Below are 15,324 nucleotides of genomic sequence, written 5' to 3' on the forward strand. Positions count from 1 at the left end.
CTGCGTTTCATAGCATACCTCTCATGACATCTTCCTGATTAACCCTGATTTATGTTTAGTTGTATTTGTGCAGGGGCATGGCACCCGGCCTCTCAGTTCTAGAATAGAACTTTCTGGCCTGATGGAAATGTTTTCTGTGTAGATATTGAGCATGTACATTTGCATCAATTGGCTATGGGGCAGTTGAAATATGGTCAGAAAGGGGATTCCTTAACTGAATCTATAAGCTTATGTGATTTTTAATTCATTGTAATTTGATTAGTCATTGGAAAAAGTAGCTAGCATTTTGGACAACATAGCTTCTAGTGTGAACAAAGGAGAGCTCTTCTTTATTCACACCATTTCTCATACTAAGTGATGGGTGCTTCACACCAAGCAAATCTTCATTTTGAGATATCCAGCATTCTGCTGTTTAACTCAGTTCTATCAGCAACTACCTGGACTTACTGTAGATTCCAAAGGCTGACGTTTCAGTACTTTAAAACTGCCTAGGCAGCAGATCTAATGCAAGGAGTTTACTGGGGAGTAGGAACATGAGATTTAAGAAATCACTGGCCACTGGTATTAACTTCATCTTCAGCCATTCTCTGCCTTCCTCAGTAGAGGCCTTATGGGGTTGAAAAGCCATGTATCAGTCCTTCTGCTTCCTTTGACAACCACCTTCCCATACTGAAGCCGCCTTGGGGTGTATTAGGAATTGCCTGCGTAGCCATTTCAGATGTCTTTGAAAGGGACTTGAGTGACAGCAAAGTGATCCTCTCACTTGTGTCATAAGGATACCTGAGGATCCAGGAGCTGGAAAAGAAAGAGAATGTCTGTCTTAGTTTCACAGGAAGAGTCAGACAAAGAGTATTAGACAGAAGTAACTGAAAGTAACCACACTATACAGAAATCCAGGATGGGGAATTGACTGGGATGACAAAAATGTTCTTCTCAGATAGTTTATTTTAAAGGGTATTTTGTAAGTATCCTTGATTCACTAAAGAATGACACCCTGGACTCAAATAGTATGTAAACACAAGGAGTGTTTTATTCTACAGAAGTCCTGCATGCAGGAGGCTCCAATTACCAAAATAGAGAGACAACCAAGAGAGCTCAAAGGCCTGATTTAAAGTACATTAGGGGATTCTGGGGCAGGTGACCTTTATCTTGCTCCATCTCTAGGAACATTCCATTACTGGGGCATGGAGGCTGGAAATTGAGGCCTGGAAACTGTTGTTGAGGAAGTAGCTAAAGAAGTCTGGAAACTGTTGCTGACCCATTGTCCTTGCCTGAGGTCAGGTGGCAGGGCAGCCTCTGAGGCCTGGACTTGCCTAGACTTGCCCAATCCTGAACTGCCAATTGAACTTTGTCATGGAGTCAGCCTAGCCTTCTCAATTTCTTTTATGTTGTTGATATCTTCCTATAATGGCATCATCTCCCTTTTCCTGCTTCTCCCCCCAAATCCTCCCATCTACCCCTCCTAGCTGTCTTTCAGATCCGGGACTTCAGTTTTTCATTAATTGCTGTTACATGCTTATATACATATATACATATGTATATGTCAACCTGATCACTCCATTAAGGGGAAGGTTTTTACTGTAGGTAAAAAAGAGTAAAGATCCAGAGGCATCTGGAAACATCCTGTGCAGAGAGAGGAAGAAGTAGATTGCACATGGCCCACAGACGAGACAAGGCCAGGACTAGGGAAGCAGGACTAGTAGACGTGATGAAGTAGCAAGAGAGAGAATAGGAAGAGTAAGATAGAGATAGAGCCAGTGGGAGTAAAAGTTGGAGCTGGGGGGATGGAGAGAGAGGGGGCAGGTGGGGGATTGAGGGAGAGAGAAGGGGAGGGAGAGAGAATAGTGAGAATAAACTTGCCCCTATAAAGAGAACAAATGGGCATCTGGGAGGAGGGAAGCCTGGGGATGTCAGAAGCTACCATGCTAGTGTGGAGGCTTTGAGCTGTATAAAGGGGACTTGTGGGTAAGGACTGAGCAAGCCCTGGGCCCAGGATCAGCTCTGATGTGCTGACACAGGCGTAAGCCCATGGAACTGACCTCATCTTCCTGCTGACAGAGGGTAGGGAAGTGACTCCTTTGGTGGATGGGGACCAGTTTTACAGGTCCCTGAGAAGTGCTGGCTTTTACCTAACTGCCCCATATCCTCCTTTAGTCCAGTTTGAGCTAATTTCTGGATATTTGGGCAGCCTGAGACCTCACTTATATATTTATAAATATACAAGTACTACCTGTTCCGACTGTATTGTTACTTGTATGTATGTTTTTAGACTGGCCATTTGGTATAATTAATGTCCTTTTCCCAGGCGAAGACTATTTTCCCCCTTTCTGTAGATTGGGTTAGCAGATAGGATTTTTGTTGTTGTTTTGTTTTGTTTTTAACTTTTTATTATTTCTTTGTTCATTTTACATCATGCACCCCAATCCTACTCATCTCCCTCCTTTAACCTCCCCCACAAGACAGAAAAACAAACAAACAAACAAAACCCCCATTCTGGATGCTGTAATGTGGCATAGTATAGCATTTTGTCCATACACTTCTTTGCAAATGTTCATTACAATGACTCTTTCATCTGATCTGAGGCTTCTGGCCTACAGGAAAAAAAAAAAGGAAGAAAAGAAAAACAAATTACATGTAATTAGTAAATAAAAGTATGCTCTATATCTTCATAGAATTGTTACTTCGGTAATTATATATGTAGGAAAAATGAAAACATTGCAGTACCATAGGTAAAATGTGTTATCCTCAGGGAACAGAAGAGAACCTGAATTTTGGGTACTGAACTGCATTAGAATATAGTCTAAAATACTTTTCAATTTCACTGTCATGCTAAGCATTTCCAGTTAACTGTATAGTTAAGTACAGTCATTGGAACTGTGTTAGACATGGGGAATATATATATATTTTACTCATAATTAAATAAGATAGACTGCCAAGGTGACTCAGCAGGAGAGAGGGCCTGCCACCAAACTTGATGACCTAATGTCAGTCCCTGGGCCACACATGATGGAGGGAGAGAACTGCCTCCCACAAGTTGTCTTCTAACCTTCAATATCATGTGTGGTACATGTATACTTAGCCATACAAATATACACATGTATTTGCACACACTATAAGCAAATGAAATGTTAAATAAGCCCTCAATCAAGTAATATTCAGTACTTTGCCATGAATTATTGCCCTCATACTTACATACTCCATTAGGACTCAGTGCTGTGAATATCACTTACAGTTGTGTTCAGTCTAGTGAGTTGGGCATCATGAGCTTTAGCTTTCCTTGTGAAAAGAATTACTTGAAAAATAACTGTCTCAATGTCAGATGAGCATGTGAATGACCGTCATTCACACTGTGTCTCTGGTTCTAGGTACAGCAGTTTAAGCAAGATCCCCGGCCCACAACGTGTCTTCACTCTGTTTTCAATGTGCACACCGGGGATGAGTTGCTCAGCTATGAAGAATATGGTCATCTTCAGGTAAAAGAAAAGTAAAAGATTTATTTTTCTACTATTTACATTCAGTATCCTGGCATATTTGAGGGTGCTTATGCATTTTAAAAATTATTTTATTTATTTACATTCCAAATGTTGCCCCCTTCCTGGTCCCCTCTCCCAGAGCTTATACTTTTTTTAAAGTAAATTTCACCACTTACTTCAAAATAGTGTAAATGGACTCTGAAATGGAAAACAAAGTTTCTTAGTAACTGATAAGGCTGAAGGAATTACTGTCATGGGATATAAAGTAGACCATGTCATGAAGAAGTGGTTATTTCTCTGTTGAAGGTAGATGCCTACGCTTCCTTCAGTAATTAAAGCTTGTTTATATATTTAAAAGAATTTCTATACTTGGAAACAAAAGGCAGTCAAAAGAGATATAACAATTATTTAGAAGGTTTGGTGGGTCATTTTTTTTTCTTTTTCATATGTCAACCAGCAAAAATGCTAAACACTTCTGTGGGAATATCACAAGTATTTTTGAGACATATCAATTTTGTGTTTTGTTAAGTTCTATATGTATAAGAACATACCATAGAATTTTCTTTTAATTTTTACTATCATCCCTTCATTTGTGTATTTTAAGCTGGATATCCTATGACTTGTTTGTTAAATATAAATATTATATACACTATTCTTAATAGATTTTCTTTTTGTTTATGCATATATATGTACATATATACATATATACATATATATATATATACATATATATATATATACATATATATATACATATATACACACACAAGTATATCCTCCTGAAATATGGCCTCTGACCTCTACTCATATACCGTGATTTATTGGTGTACATATGGACAAAGAATATGTATATGTTTACATATGCATATGCGCATATATATACATATATGTGGTATGTGTGTGTATGAGTACACTGTAGCTGTATAGATGGCCATGAACCATCATGTGGCTGCTGGGAATTGAACTCAGGATGGCCTGCTCACTCCCAACACGCTTGCTCTTGCGTAACATACTGTAGCTGTCTTCAGACACACCAGAAGAAGTCGTCCAATCTCATTACGGGTGGTTGTGAGCCACCATGTGGTTGCTGGGATCCCAACTCAGGACCTTCGGAAGAGTAGTCAGTGCTCTTATCCGCCTGAGCCATCTCGCCAGCCCACATTTTTCTAAAAACTTTATTACAGATTATTAAAATCAAAATAAAAGTGTACCACTTTGATTTTCCTTTAAACAAACAAACTTTGGTTTAGTGAGATGGCTTAGTGCATAAAGGTACCTGCCATCTGATGGCCTGGGAAGGAGAGAACCAGCTCCAGAAATCTGGCCTCTGACCTCTGCTCAAGTACCATGCTGTATGTGCATGCATATGGACAAAGAGCTAAAATGTAGTATAGTTTAAATCCTTAGGATTACTATAATTATAAGAAGGCTTTACAAGTCTCAAAGAGTTTACATCAAATAGTAGTCTTTCTAAAGAATAGAATTCTAGTTTTTTTCTTTTCGTTCACTTTTATGATTTAAGTTTTGGGTGGGAATATGTATAGTGAAAATTATTGATAGGTATTTCATATACTCATGGGGTATCAATAAATAGGTATGATTAGATCAAGATAATTGACATATCAATCATCTTATACATTTAAAATTCCTTGGTGTATCAGACATTCAAAGTCTTTCCTTTTTCTATTTTTTTTTTTTTTTTTTTTTTTTTTTTCTGAGACCAAGTTTCTCTGTATACCCCTGGCTGTCCTGGAACTCACTCTGTAGACTAGGCTGGCCTCGAACTCAGAAATCCACCTGCCTCTTCCTCCCAAGTGCTAGGATTAAAGGCTTGTGCTACCACTGCCCAGCCTTCAAAGTCTTTCTTAATAGTTATTTTTAAATACTCCATTTTTGTCAACGATCGCTCACCTGTTATGTTCAGAACATAAAGTTATTTCTCCTGTTCAGTTACATCCTGAGCCAGCTAGCCATCCTCTTTATGCCTATTTTCACGGCTCAGAGCCCCACTAGCACAACACGTCTTTTCGTCCAAGGACTTGAAAGGCATCAGTAATTTTCTGCCCCAACTTCTTGTTACTCAGTGAAAACTAGAACTAAGTCAGGGGAACACAATACACCAACGCCTTAGGGAATGATAACCTTCACATGTAAATACAAACTATACCTTGCTTACTTTTACTTTTTAACTCTGGTTTGCAGCATCCTGACATAATTTTTCTTAAATTTTATTTATTAAATAACTGTTTTATTGAGATATAATCCAAATACCATGGAGTTTATTTATTTGAGAAGTACCATTATGTGTTTTTAATACATTCTGAGTTTTGCAACAATTACCATATTGAAGTTTAGAACAATTCTTCATTCTCAAAGTCTAAGGAAAATTGGCTACTTTGCATTTTTCTTGAAGTTTTCTAAGCAACCTCTTTTTTATTTTATACCTCTATGGACAGTCTATTCTTCACATTTCAAGTTTAAATCCAATCATATAAAGAGGATGTTTGGGAATCTTTTGTTATTGGCCTCTTTGATTACCAAAGATATATTTCCAAATGTTTTCACAGTTAAGGCGCCAATGGGGAGGAAGGTCAAGAAGGATAAACATGCTTGAGACCATGTTTATGTTGAGTGTCTATAGCTATTATTTGGGGCTTATGTAACTTTTTAAATTTCTTTTGAGAAATAAGGTCTCACTAGGTACAACTCACTGTGTATCTGAACTTAGCCTTCGGAGTGGTGGAATTACAGATATACACCATTCCACCTGGCTGATCACATGATTATCGATGCTAAGTCCTACAACAGTCTATCTACTATCTAAGGATTGCAAGGATTTCAGTAGTGAAGTCCATTCTATGTCTGACAGTATGATTCTCAGGTTGAGGCTAAAGGAACAAAATCTGGGAAAAGGTGCATGATGTGTGAGCCCTGCGTAGAGCATAACACTGAAGCCAGGAAATGAGTGTCCTAGCTCTGGCAGAGAAGGCAAGAATTTTTACTTCCTCTGCCTTTTTGTTCCACATCTGGAGACAGTGTTTTACTAGCTATCTGGTTGCCCTGTGTCTAGGCAAGCTGACATTGAAAACTAATCATCACTCAAAATGAGTCCATATTGGAGACAGTACTTTCCCAGTTCTTTATATGAGATGCTTAAATATTCTATCATAATCTTCTCTGGTTATATTAGGAAGCATGGTTTTTTATTTAGATCATATAAAACATTTATTAGACTAATAGGTTCATGTGTTCATAACACTTTTTAATAAGTAGTTTTAAATTATACAGTATATCAGTGATTATAGGTAACATGCTCCTTTGTTTCCATAAATTCTTTTTTGTCTGAATGAGACTGTTTTTGAGATATGCTCCTTATTGCTTATAGTGTGTTGGTGGAGGTGTGATGTCTTGCTTCTTAAATAGTTTTTTCATTTACGTATATTCCAAATGGATTTCATTATATTACTTCCTCAGGGGTGAAAGTACTCCAAAAACAAGTACTTTAGACTCCTAATTTGAAAACTGAATGAGAGAAATGTTACAGAAACCATGCTAAGAATTTCCGTTAGAGCCTCCTCAGGCCCAGTCATTTGTTAGTCAGTACAGTGAATATGGAATTTTAGCATTTCATATAAGATGCTAGCTTCCATGTTTAGAGTAGGTTCATTTCTCTTTAATTTAGTGATACAAAAGACACTACTGGAGAAAATGATAGCATAGATATTAAGTTTCATAGCAAAATATTTTTATTCTTTCCTTTAACCTTTAAATGTTGCTGCTTGCTTTCAGATAAATGCTGTCTCATTGTTTCTCCTTTACCTGGTGGAAATGATTTCCTCGGGTCTCCAGATAATCTATAACACGGATGAGGTATGATTTTTCTTAAATTTTCTGTTACTGAACTTCATATAGAGAATATTTGATTTTTCTTTTCTTATATTTTTCCTTTCTTAAAAATGTAATTTTAGCTTGATAAAAGATGCATGTTTTAAATTCATATGATGAGATATTAGATTTTGAATCAATTATGAAATTATCTTTATTAAAATACTTTTGTGTTAATTTTTAATGTATGAAATGATGTGTTTCATTATAATATATATATGTACGTACACACATACATACATATATACATACATTTAGATATTATTTTACTTTCCTCATATTGCCTCAACTCTTATCCCTCCTCCTCTTTCTATTAGATTCTTACTCTCCTATCTTTCTTTGACTTCCTCCCTGTTCATAGTCCCTCTGTTACTTTTATGTGTCATATCTGCAGGAATGTGTACACACACACACAGTTCCCACATGTTTCTTAGTTATGATTGCTATTGCTTAACAAAACACTATGGCCAACAAGCAAGTTGGGAGGAAAGGGTTTATTCCACTTACTCTCCCACCAGATGGTTCATCATTGAAGGAAGTCAGGACAGGATCTCAAACAAGGCCGGAACCAGAGGCAGGAGCTGATGTAGAGGCCATGGAGGGTGCTGCTTACTGTCTTGCTCATCATGGCTTCTCAACTTGCTTTCTTATAGAACCCAGGACCACCAGCTCAGGGTTTACTCTACCTGCAATAGGCTGGGACCTCCATGAATAAGTAAGAAAATGCCTTACAACTAGATCTTATGAAGGCATTTTCTCAATTAAGAGTCTTCCTTCCATATAACTCTAGTCTGTGTGTCAAGCTGACTTATGACCAGCCAGCATAACATGAAATCATGTGATGTTTATCTTTAAGAGTTTAATGTATTTGGTTTAATATAATGATCTCCAATTCCATCTGTTTTCTACAAAAGACACATACAGTTTAAAAGCAAGCATAGTATAAAGCAGGTGACAGAACTTGAGTGAATGCTGTCTCAGATTACCTGAATAGAAGAATGTAACTTTCAGAAAGTTTTAGTAACAATGAAAATGAAGTAGCCTTCACAGATTTTCTCAGCGTTTTTTTTATACTATTGCTTTTTATAATTCATCCATTAAAACATCAAACAAACAAACAACCTTTCATTATATCTTACTACTTGTATTTGTAGGACCTTAGTGTTTCCATTTTCTTCACCAAGACAAAATATTGTTCTTAGTCTCACTGGGAAAACTGTAAGGAACTTATATTTCAGTGTTATGAAGCTTTCCTTTGACAGGCCTCAATATGAGAGGAAGCCCACAGGCACACATGTGAGGAAGCACACAGGCACTCGTGTGAGGAAGCCCACATGTACAAATGTGAGGAAGCACACAGGCACACATGTGAGGAAGCACACAGGCACACGTGAGGAAGCACACAGGCACAGATGTGAGGAAGCACACAGGCACACATGTGAGGAAGCACACAGGCACACATGTGAGGAAGCACAAAGGCACTCGTGTGAGGAAGCACACAGGCACACATGTGAGGAAGCACAGAGGCACACATGTGAGGAAGCACAAAGGCACTCGTGTGAGGAAGCACACAGGCACACATGTGAGGAAGCACACAGGCACACATGTGAGGAAGCACACAGGCACACATGCAAGGAAGCACGCAGGTATACATGTGAGGAAGCACATAGGCTCACATGTGAGGAAGCACACAGGCACACGTTTGAGGAAGCACACATGCACACATGTGAGGAAGCACACAGGCACACATGCGAGGAAGCATGCAGGTATACATGTGAGGAAGCACACATGTGAAGAAGCCCACAGGCATACATATGAGGAAGCACACAGGCACACATGCGAGGAAGCATGCAGGTATACATGTGAGGAAGCACACATGCACACATGTGAGGAAGCACACAGGCATACATATGAGGAAGCACACAGGCACACATGTGAGGAAGCACACATGCACATATGTGAGGAAGCACACAGGCACACATGTGAGGAAGCACACATGCACACATGTGAGGAAGCACACATGCACACATGTGGGGAAGCACAAAGGCACTCGTGTGAGGAAGCACACATGCACACATGTGAGGAAGCACACAGGCACACATGCGAGGAAGCATGCAGGTATACATGTGAGGAAGCACACATGCACACATGTGAGGAAGCACACAGGCATACATGTGAGGAAGTACACAGACTCATGTGAGGAAGCATGCAGGTATACATGTGAGGAAGCACACATGCACACATGTGAGGAAGCACACAGGCATGCATATGAGGAAGCACACAGGCACACATGTGAGGAAGCATAGTACTTTTCAATACTTTGATAGCTAGGCACCAGGAAGGAGCTTTCCATCTCAGTTCCACCTCGATTTCTCTGTATGTTGCATACAAGTAAGGTACGTGGTGTCTTCAGCAATAGGTCTCTGGGGCTTCTCTTACTAAGTGGCCTGTAGAGGCCACTGGGGTTTGTGTACTGTCTCACTGCTTCTGGAAGCAGATTATCTGGTAATGCAAGATCCCCTCCGAAGCATTTTCATATTTTTTAAATTGACTTAGAAAATAGTAGGTTTCCATATGTTTTTTTCCCCATATCCCTTTTATTTTGGCTATCTGCCCTCTTCCCATACCTTTATGTCCCCTTATTCTCTTACTTTTTTTTTTTTTTTTTTTTTTTTTTTTTTTTTTTTTTTTGGTTTTTCGAGACAGGGTTTCTCTGTGTAGCCCTGGCTGTCCTGGAACTCACTCTGTAGACCAGGCTGGCCTCGAACTCAGAGATACAGCTGTGAAAGTCAATTCTCTCTTTCTGTCATGTGGGTCTGGCTTTGCCTCTGCTGGGATTCAAGGCCTACACTCCTGTTTTGTAGGCTGCCCCTTTACTTATGGTTTGCTATGCTATAAGGCTTTGTAGTTTCATGAGACCCAGTCTATCAGTTGTCATCTTTTTTATCTTTGATACCAGACTTCCATCCAAAAAGTCCTCACCCACATACACATGTTGACTTCTTTCCTCTGGCAGCTTTCTGATCTGGCTTTATGTTGAGCTCTTCAATCCGTAATTGTTTCTTTCGATTTCATTCATTTCTATCTTGATCATTATTACTTCGCCCTGTATACTGCTTTAGAGTTGGCTCAGTTCTCATTTTCCAAAAACCTGAAAATAGATCTGTATATTTTTTTTGTTTTAGTTCTTTCTGACTTTTGATATAATGTTGAGTACTGTTTAACTTCCTCTTCTGGTTGCCTTCATTGTGTCTCATAGACTTGGCATGTTGCGTTTTCATTTTCCTTCATTTGTAACAATGTTTTCTATTTGCCTCTGGACTTTTTTAGTGACTTCATTTTTAACAGTCGGCAGCATATGGTTTACTCTTCCTGAGTCTGTATCATTTCTGAAGTTTTTCTTGTTACCTAGCTTTATTTCATTGTGTCCAGATAGAATACAGGATGGAATTCAGCTCTCTTATATTTGTTAAAGCTTGATTTGTCTGTTAATATATGACCCACTTTGGAGAAAGTTCCATGCTCCTGTTAACTAAAAATGTATACCCTTCAGCACCGAGTGGCACATCCTGTAGATGTCTCCTAGATCTGTCTGATTTATAGTGTCATTCAACTCCAGGATTTCTCTTTGCTTTTTTGCCTGGATGACCTCTCTCTTGGTGAGTGTGTGATGCTGATGTTTTCTGATGAAACTGTGTTCAGAAGTCATCTGTAGCTTTAGATCCTTTAGTGTTTGCTTTATAAAATGGAGTTCATCTATACTTGTTGGATGTGTATTTCGCAATGCAGTATGCTTTTGAGGGATTGTGGCCTTAGTTATGACATGGTTTCAAACATATTTTGTCACATATCAGAGTAGCTAGTCGAGGGTTAGTGAAGGCTTCAGTGGGTAAAAATACCTCCTGGTATGATCCGTGTTTGATCCCCAGGACCCACGTGGTAGAAGGGGATAAGTGACTTCCACAGGCTGTCTTATATCCTCCACACGTGTACTCTGGCCATCACATATCACTTACACACACTACAAAATAGGTTTTTTAAAGTAAATAAATGTTTTTTAAATAATTTTTTTTAGTAAAAGAAAAACCTAAGCCAGGTCTTTTCTATTTTCATTTGTTTGTAATACCTTTCTACCCTAAGATGGTGCTGTACATGATGGTAAGGTAGTGTTCAGAGAGGCAGCAAAACTATGTGTCTTGCTTGTTAATCCATTCCTTTAGGATGTATCTTTTTACTGGTGATTTGAGACAATTAATATTCAGAGTTGTTTTAACAGTTGTGTTTCTTCATTTTATACTGTTTCCCTAGACTGCTTCGATTAGTTGCTTTGGTATTGTTTATTTTCTCCTTGTAGCTTTGTGTGTGTGTGTGTGTGTGTGTGTCTGTGTGTGTGTGTGTGTCTGTGTGTCTGTGTGCTTCCTTAGTTCCCAATATCCTTTGTAGAATTGGTTTATACTTAAGAGTTGCTTTGGTCTGTTTTTATCATGGACAGTTTTGCTAGATAGAATAATCAAGGTCAGCTCATCTGATCCAATCTCTGGCATCAGAAGGTGGGCCTTGCCTTTATACATGTCTGAGTCCTTTCCTCTTGCAGCTGTCACTGTTCAAGCTGATTGTCATATTCTCTACTTATTCAATATTTAGAATACTCAGACAGTGAGTTATTTTTATGATACAAATGATGAAAGTAATGGATAGTGTTACTAGATGGCTTCAAGGTACCATGATGTTAGCACTGGACTGAATGTTCTGGCTAAAGATTTTATTCTCTATATGTTTAGTGTTGTTATGTCCTTATTTCACTTGCATAGATATGAGATACATATGTTATATAAGAACACACTGTTTGAGCCCTGAACTCTGCCAATGAGACCCAATATGTTCAGGTTTATTTATATATGAATTGCCATATGTAATTATTTAATAAATATTGTATAGAATTTGTCATGATATACACTGATATTGGAGGACTGAGGAAAGAGATCAAATAGATAACTACTATAAGTGGAGTGCATTAGAACAGCCATTGGTTGAAGAAGTATTTATTTAAAATCTAGATTAACCGGGCAGTGGTGGCTCATGCCTTTAATCCCAGCACTTGGGAGGCAGAGGCAGGTGGATTTCTGAGTTCAAGGCCAGTCTGGTCTACAGAGTGAGTTTCAGGACAGCCAGGGCTACACAGAGAAACCCTGTTTCGAAAAACCAAAGAAAAACCAAAAAGAAAAAAAAAGAAAAGAAAAGAAAATCCTAGATTAAATAAACAAATTGCACAAACGTCTGGAGAAGGCTCCAGACAGAGGGACAGAAAGTGTAAAGTTTGCTGCATTGTGTGTTCCTGTCATGCATTCATACCCGGATAATGGTAGATGGTCAGAGCATGGTATCTCACTTCTGAGAGGTCAGAGGCCATGTTAAGGATTTGCAATTTTATTCCTAGGACGATGAGTTAGCAAGGGAGTTTGAGGTAGGAACTTGTCTTAAGTTGGTCTCATCATTGTGTAAAGACTCAATTGCAAGAAGGTTGTATTTGGAATAAGAGAAATCAGTTCTTTTAATCACCAAGGAAGAAAAACTGTAGCTCAGATTCATGTTTTAGCAGAAGATATTTTATTTAAGATATAATAACAGATAAAAGTCAGTACATTTAATTTATGAGTGAATGAGTAGTAGAAGAGAGATAGATATCACAATTATACCACCTTTGTAATCCAGCATAGCTGGCCAGGATTGTTAACTGACATATAGATAATGTTAAGAGAAGAGTTACACGTAGCAGTTAAGATGTCAGCTCTGTAAATTTTAAGCTCAGAGTATCTATTAAACTCTGCAGGCCAGGGGCCACACACGTGGTTGTTGGAATTTAGGAGAGATGGCTTAACTGGTGATGAGAACAGGTGTTAATTGCACAGGACATTTAAATCAGGAACTCCATGTTACCTGAAGCATGAATGTAAGTAGAAAAGATGGAATCCTCATCACATCAGTAGAATGTTAACGAGGAAGAGTTAGTGAAGGGGAACAAGTGTGAGCTAAAGGAAGTAATTATAAGAGAAGGGGGAGTCACCTCTGCAGTCATAGCAAGAGATCAGTGGTGTGAAATTTTACCACTGTTTTTGCACCATTGTCTTGAGTGATAACCATGTACTTTATCTCCATGTCAAAACACTTTTAACAGTGAGTGGGGGGGGCACTATTTATAGTTATTTGAGGATGATAGACAAATCAAGGTTATGTATCACTGGAGACATCCTTGAGATTGGTGGGAGGGATTTCAGTGGGACCTTCCTGTCTTTTGGGACAAGAAGGAGTGGGGACACAACAGAAATGAAGAACTCTTTCAGAAGTATCCCTGCCAAGGACCATCGGAGCATGACAGTAGTGAGTTGGGGGTGCAGCTCAGTGATGGCCAGTGCTTGTCTCACGTCCTCGGGGCCCTAAGACACACCTTGCTGACACATGTGAAAGAAACAGGAAAGTACGTAATGGGAAAGATTCAGTACAGATGTAAAACTTTAATCATTTGGAACTGCATGAACAAAGTTCTTGATTAGCCTAGGTAGCATGAGATACAGTACATAGATGGAGGGATGATTTTTAGTTTGTAAATCTAATGGTTCAAACTGTAACATTGTCAATGCAAAGAATGAGCCTTCTTTATTAAGTAGGAACCAAGATGTCAGTTGGGCAGGAAATCCTCTAGGCCACAAGAGATTGCAGAAGGGATGAATAAGTCACACAGTCTTGTGATTATCTTGAGAAATAATTCCAAGTACCATTTTCAATAACTAATTTTTATCACGTGACTATATTTATTATTCATTATTTGGATTTAATTAATAATTTGAAATTTATGCCACAAACCAAAACACAAATTATTTGTCCCAAGTGAATGGTTTGTTATTTAGAAGGAATCACTCATTTATTATATTACTCATAAATTTACTTAAAAGAAATTTTCACATCTTATTTTAGTCAGGTCCGTTAGTTATTATTTGAAATTTTACTTTCCTGTACTGTTAAATAAATGAGTAGCACTGTGTGCAAGGTCTCAGTGCTTGTGTGAGAGAACTCAGGGGAGTCAACCTGTTCAGTCATGGCTGCGATGTACAGTGAAGGGATAGTTGGGAGACTAGGAAGAGGAATGGAACAAGAACACACAAGTTTTTGTGTGAACAGGAACTACAGAATCAGCACACAAGTGGCCATAAGAAACATGCTTGGTTCTTCTAGCATCTACTTGAAAATAGGTGTGGAAGATATCTACCAAGTTGTCTGAAGACACTTAGCTGAATTTTTTGAGTCTGACTACACACACATCCTCTGCTTAGTTACATTCTAATTTCAACAACCCTGAAGGAAGTTGTTTACCTTAACACCTATTTATGCAAAGATATTGTTTGCATAAGCAGTTTAGGAACATTAACCACCAGTGTGGCTTAATAAATTATGCCTTAGTCCTCTTGGTGAAAGAATATCATGTATTAGTCATCTTAATTACAGAGTTTTTATAGCTTATGTACATAGACAATAAAATATTTTAGTATCATTCTTTGAGCTTTTGAAGTAGGCTACTCAGAAAATGGAAGAGTTCCTAACAAGAGTCCGTGCTATCACATCTTGTTTGGTCTAACCCCAAAGAGAAAATGATATGACGGCTCCTAATGCATGAGAAACTCTAGAACTTTAGTCATCAATATGCACTGAAAATGATGTCCTTTTACTGTGAGACTATGTAGTTTTTCTGACTTTTTTTTTAACATTTCCTCAGAAAATTAATATATCTAAGTTATCTTAGGGTCTTCAAATGTTTTATTCAATTGATGAGATACTTCTTGCATTATTTTATACACCTGAAAATAAATAAGTGTAAGCATGTGGCTAGAGAGATGGCTTAGTGGTTATGTTCTCTTCCCAGCACTACATGACAACCCACAGTTGCCTGTGTGGGCAGTTGCAGGGGATCAGG

General features: G+C 38.4%; 1 protein-coding gene across 7 annotated transcripts in view; it reads left to right on the forward strand.

The window, feature by feature from the left end:
* Phkb (phosphorylase kinase regulatory subunit beta) overlaps positions 1 to 15,324 on the forward strand; it is a 210,521-nt gene that overhangs the window by 64,945 nt on the left and 130,252 nt on the right. For all 7 annotated transcript variants that reach the window (XM_031340678.1, XM_031340676.1, XM_031340673.1 and 4 more), the window contains 2 exons: positions 3,366 to 3,473; positions 7,263 to 7,343. In XM_031340678.1, the coding sequence (XP_031196538.1) occupies positions 3,366 to 3,473; positions 7,263 to 7,343 (189 nt within the window). The remainder of the gene's footprint in view (positions 1 to 3,365; positions 3,474 to 7,262; positions 7,344 to 15,324) is intronic.

This window comes from Mastomys coucha, unplaced genomic scaffold, assembly GCF_008632895.1.
Source record: "Mastomys coucha isolate ucsf_1 unplaced genomic scaffold, UCSF_Mcou_1 pScaffold22, whole genome shotgun sequence".
In the NCBI taxonomy this organism is placed as follows: Eukaryota; Metazoa; Chordata; class Mammalia; order Rodentia; family Muridae; genus Mastomys; species Mastomys coucha.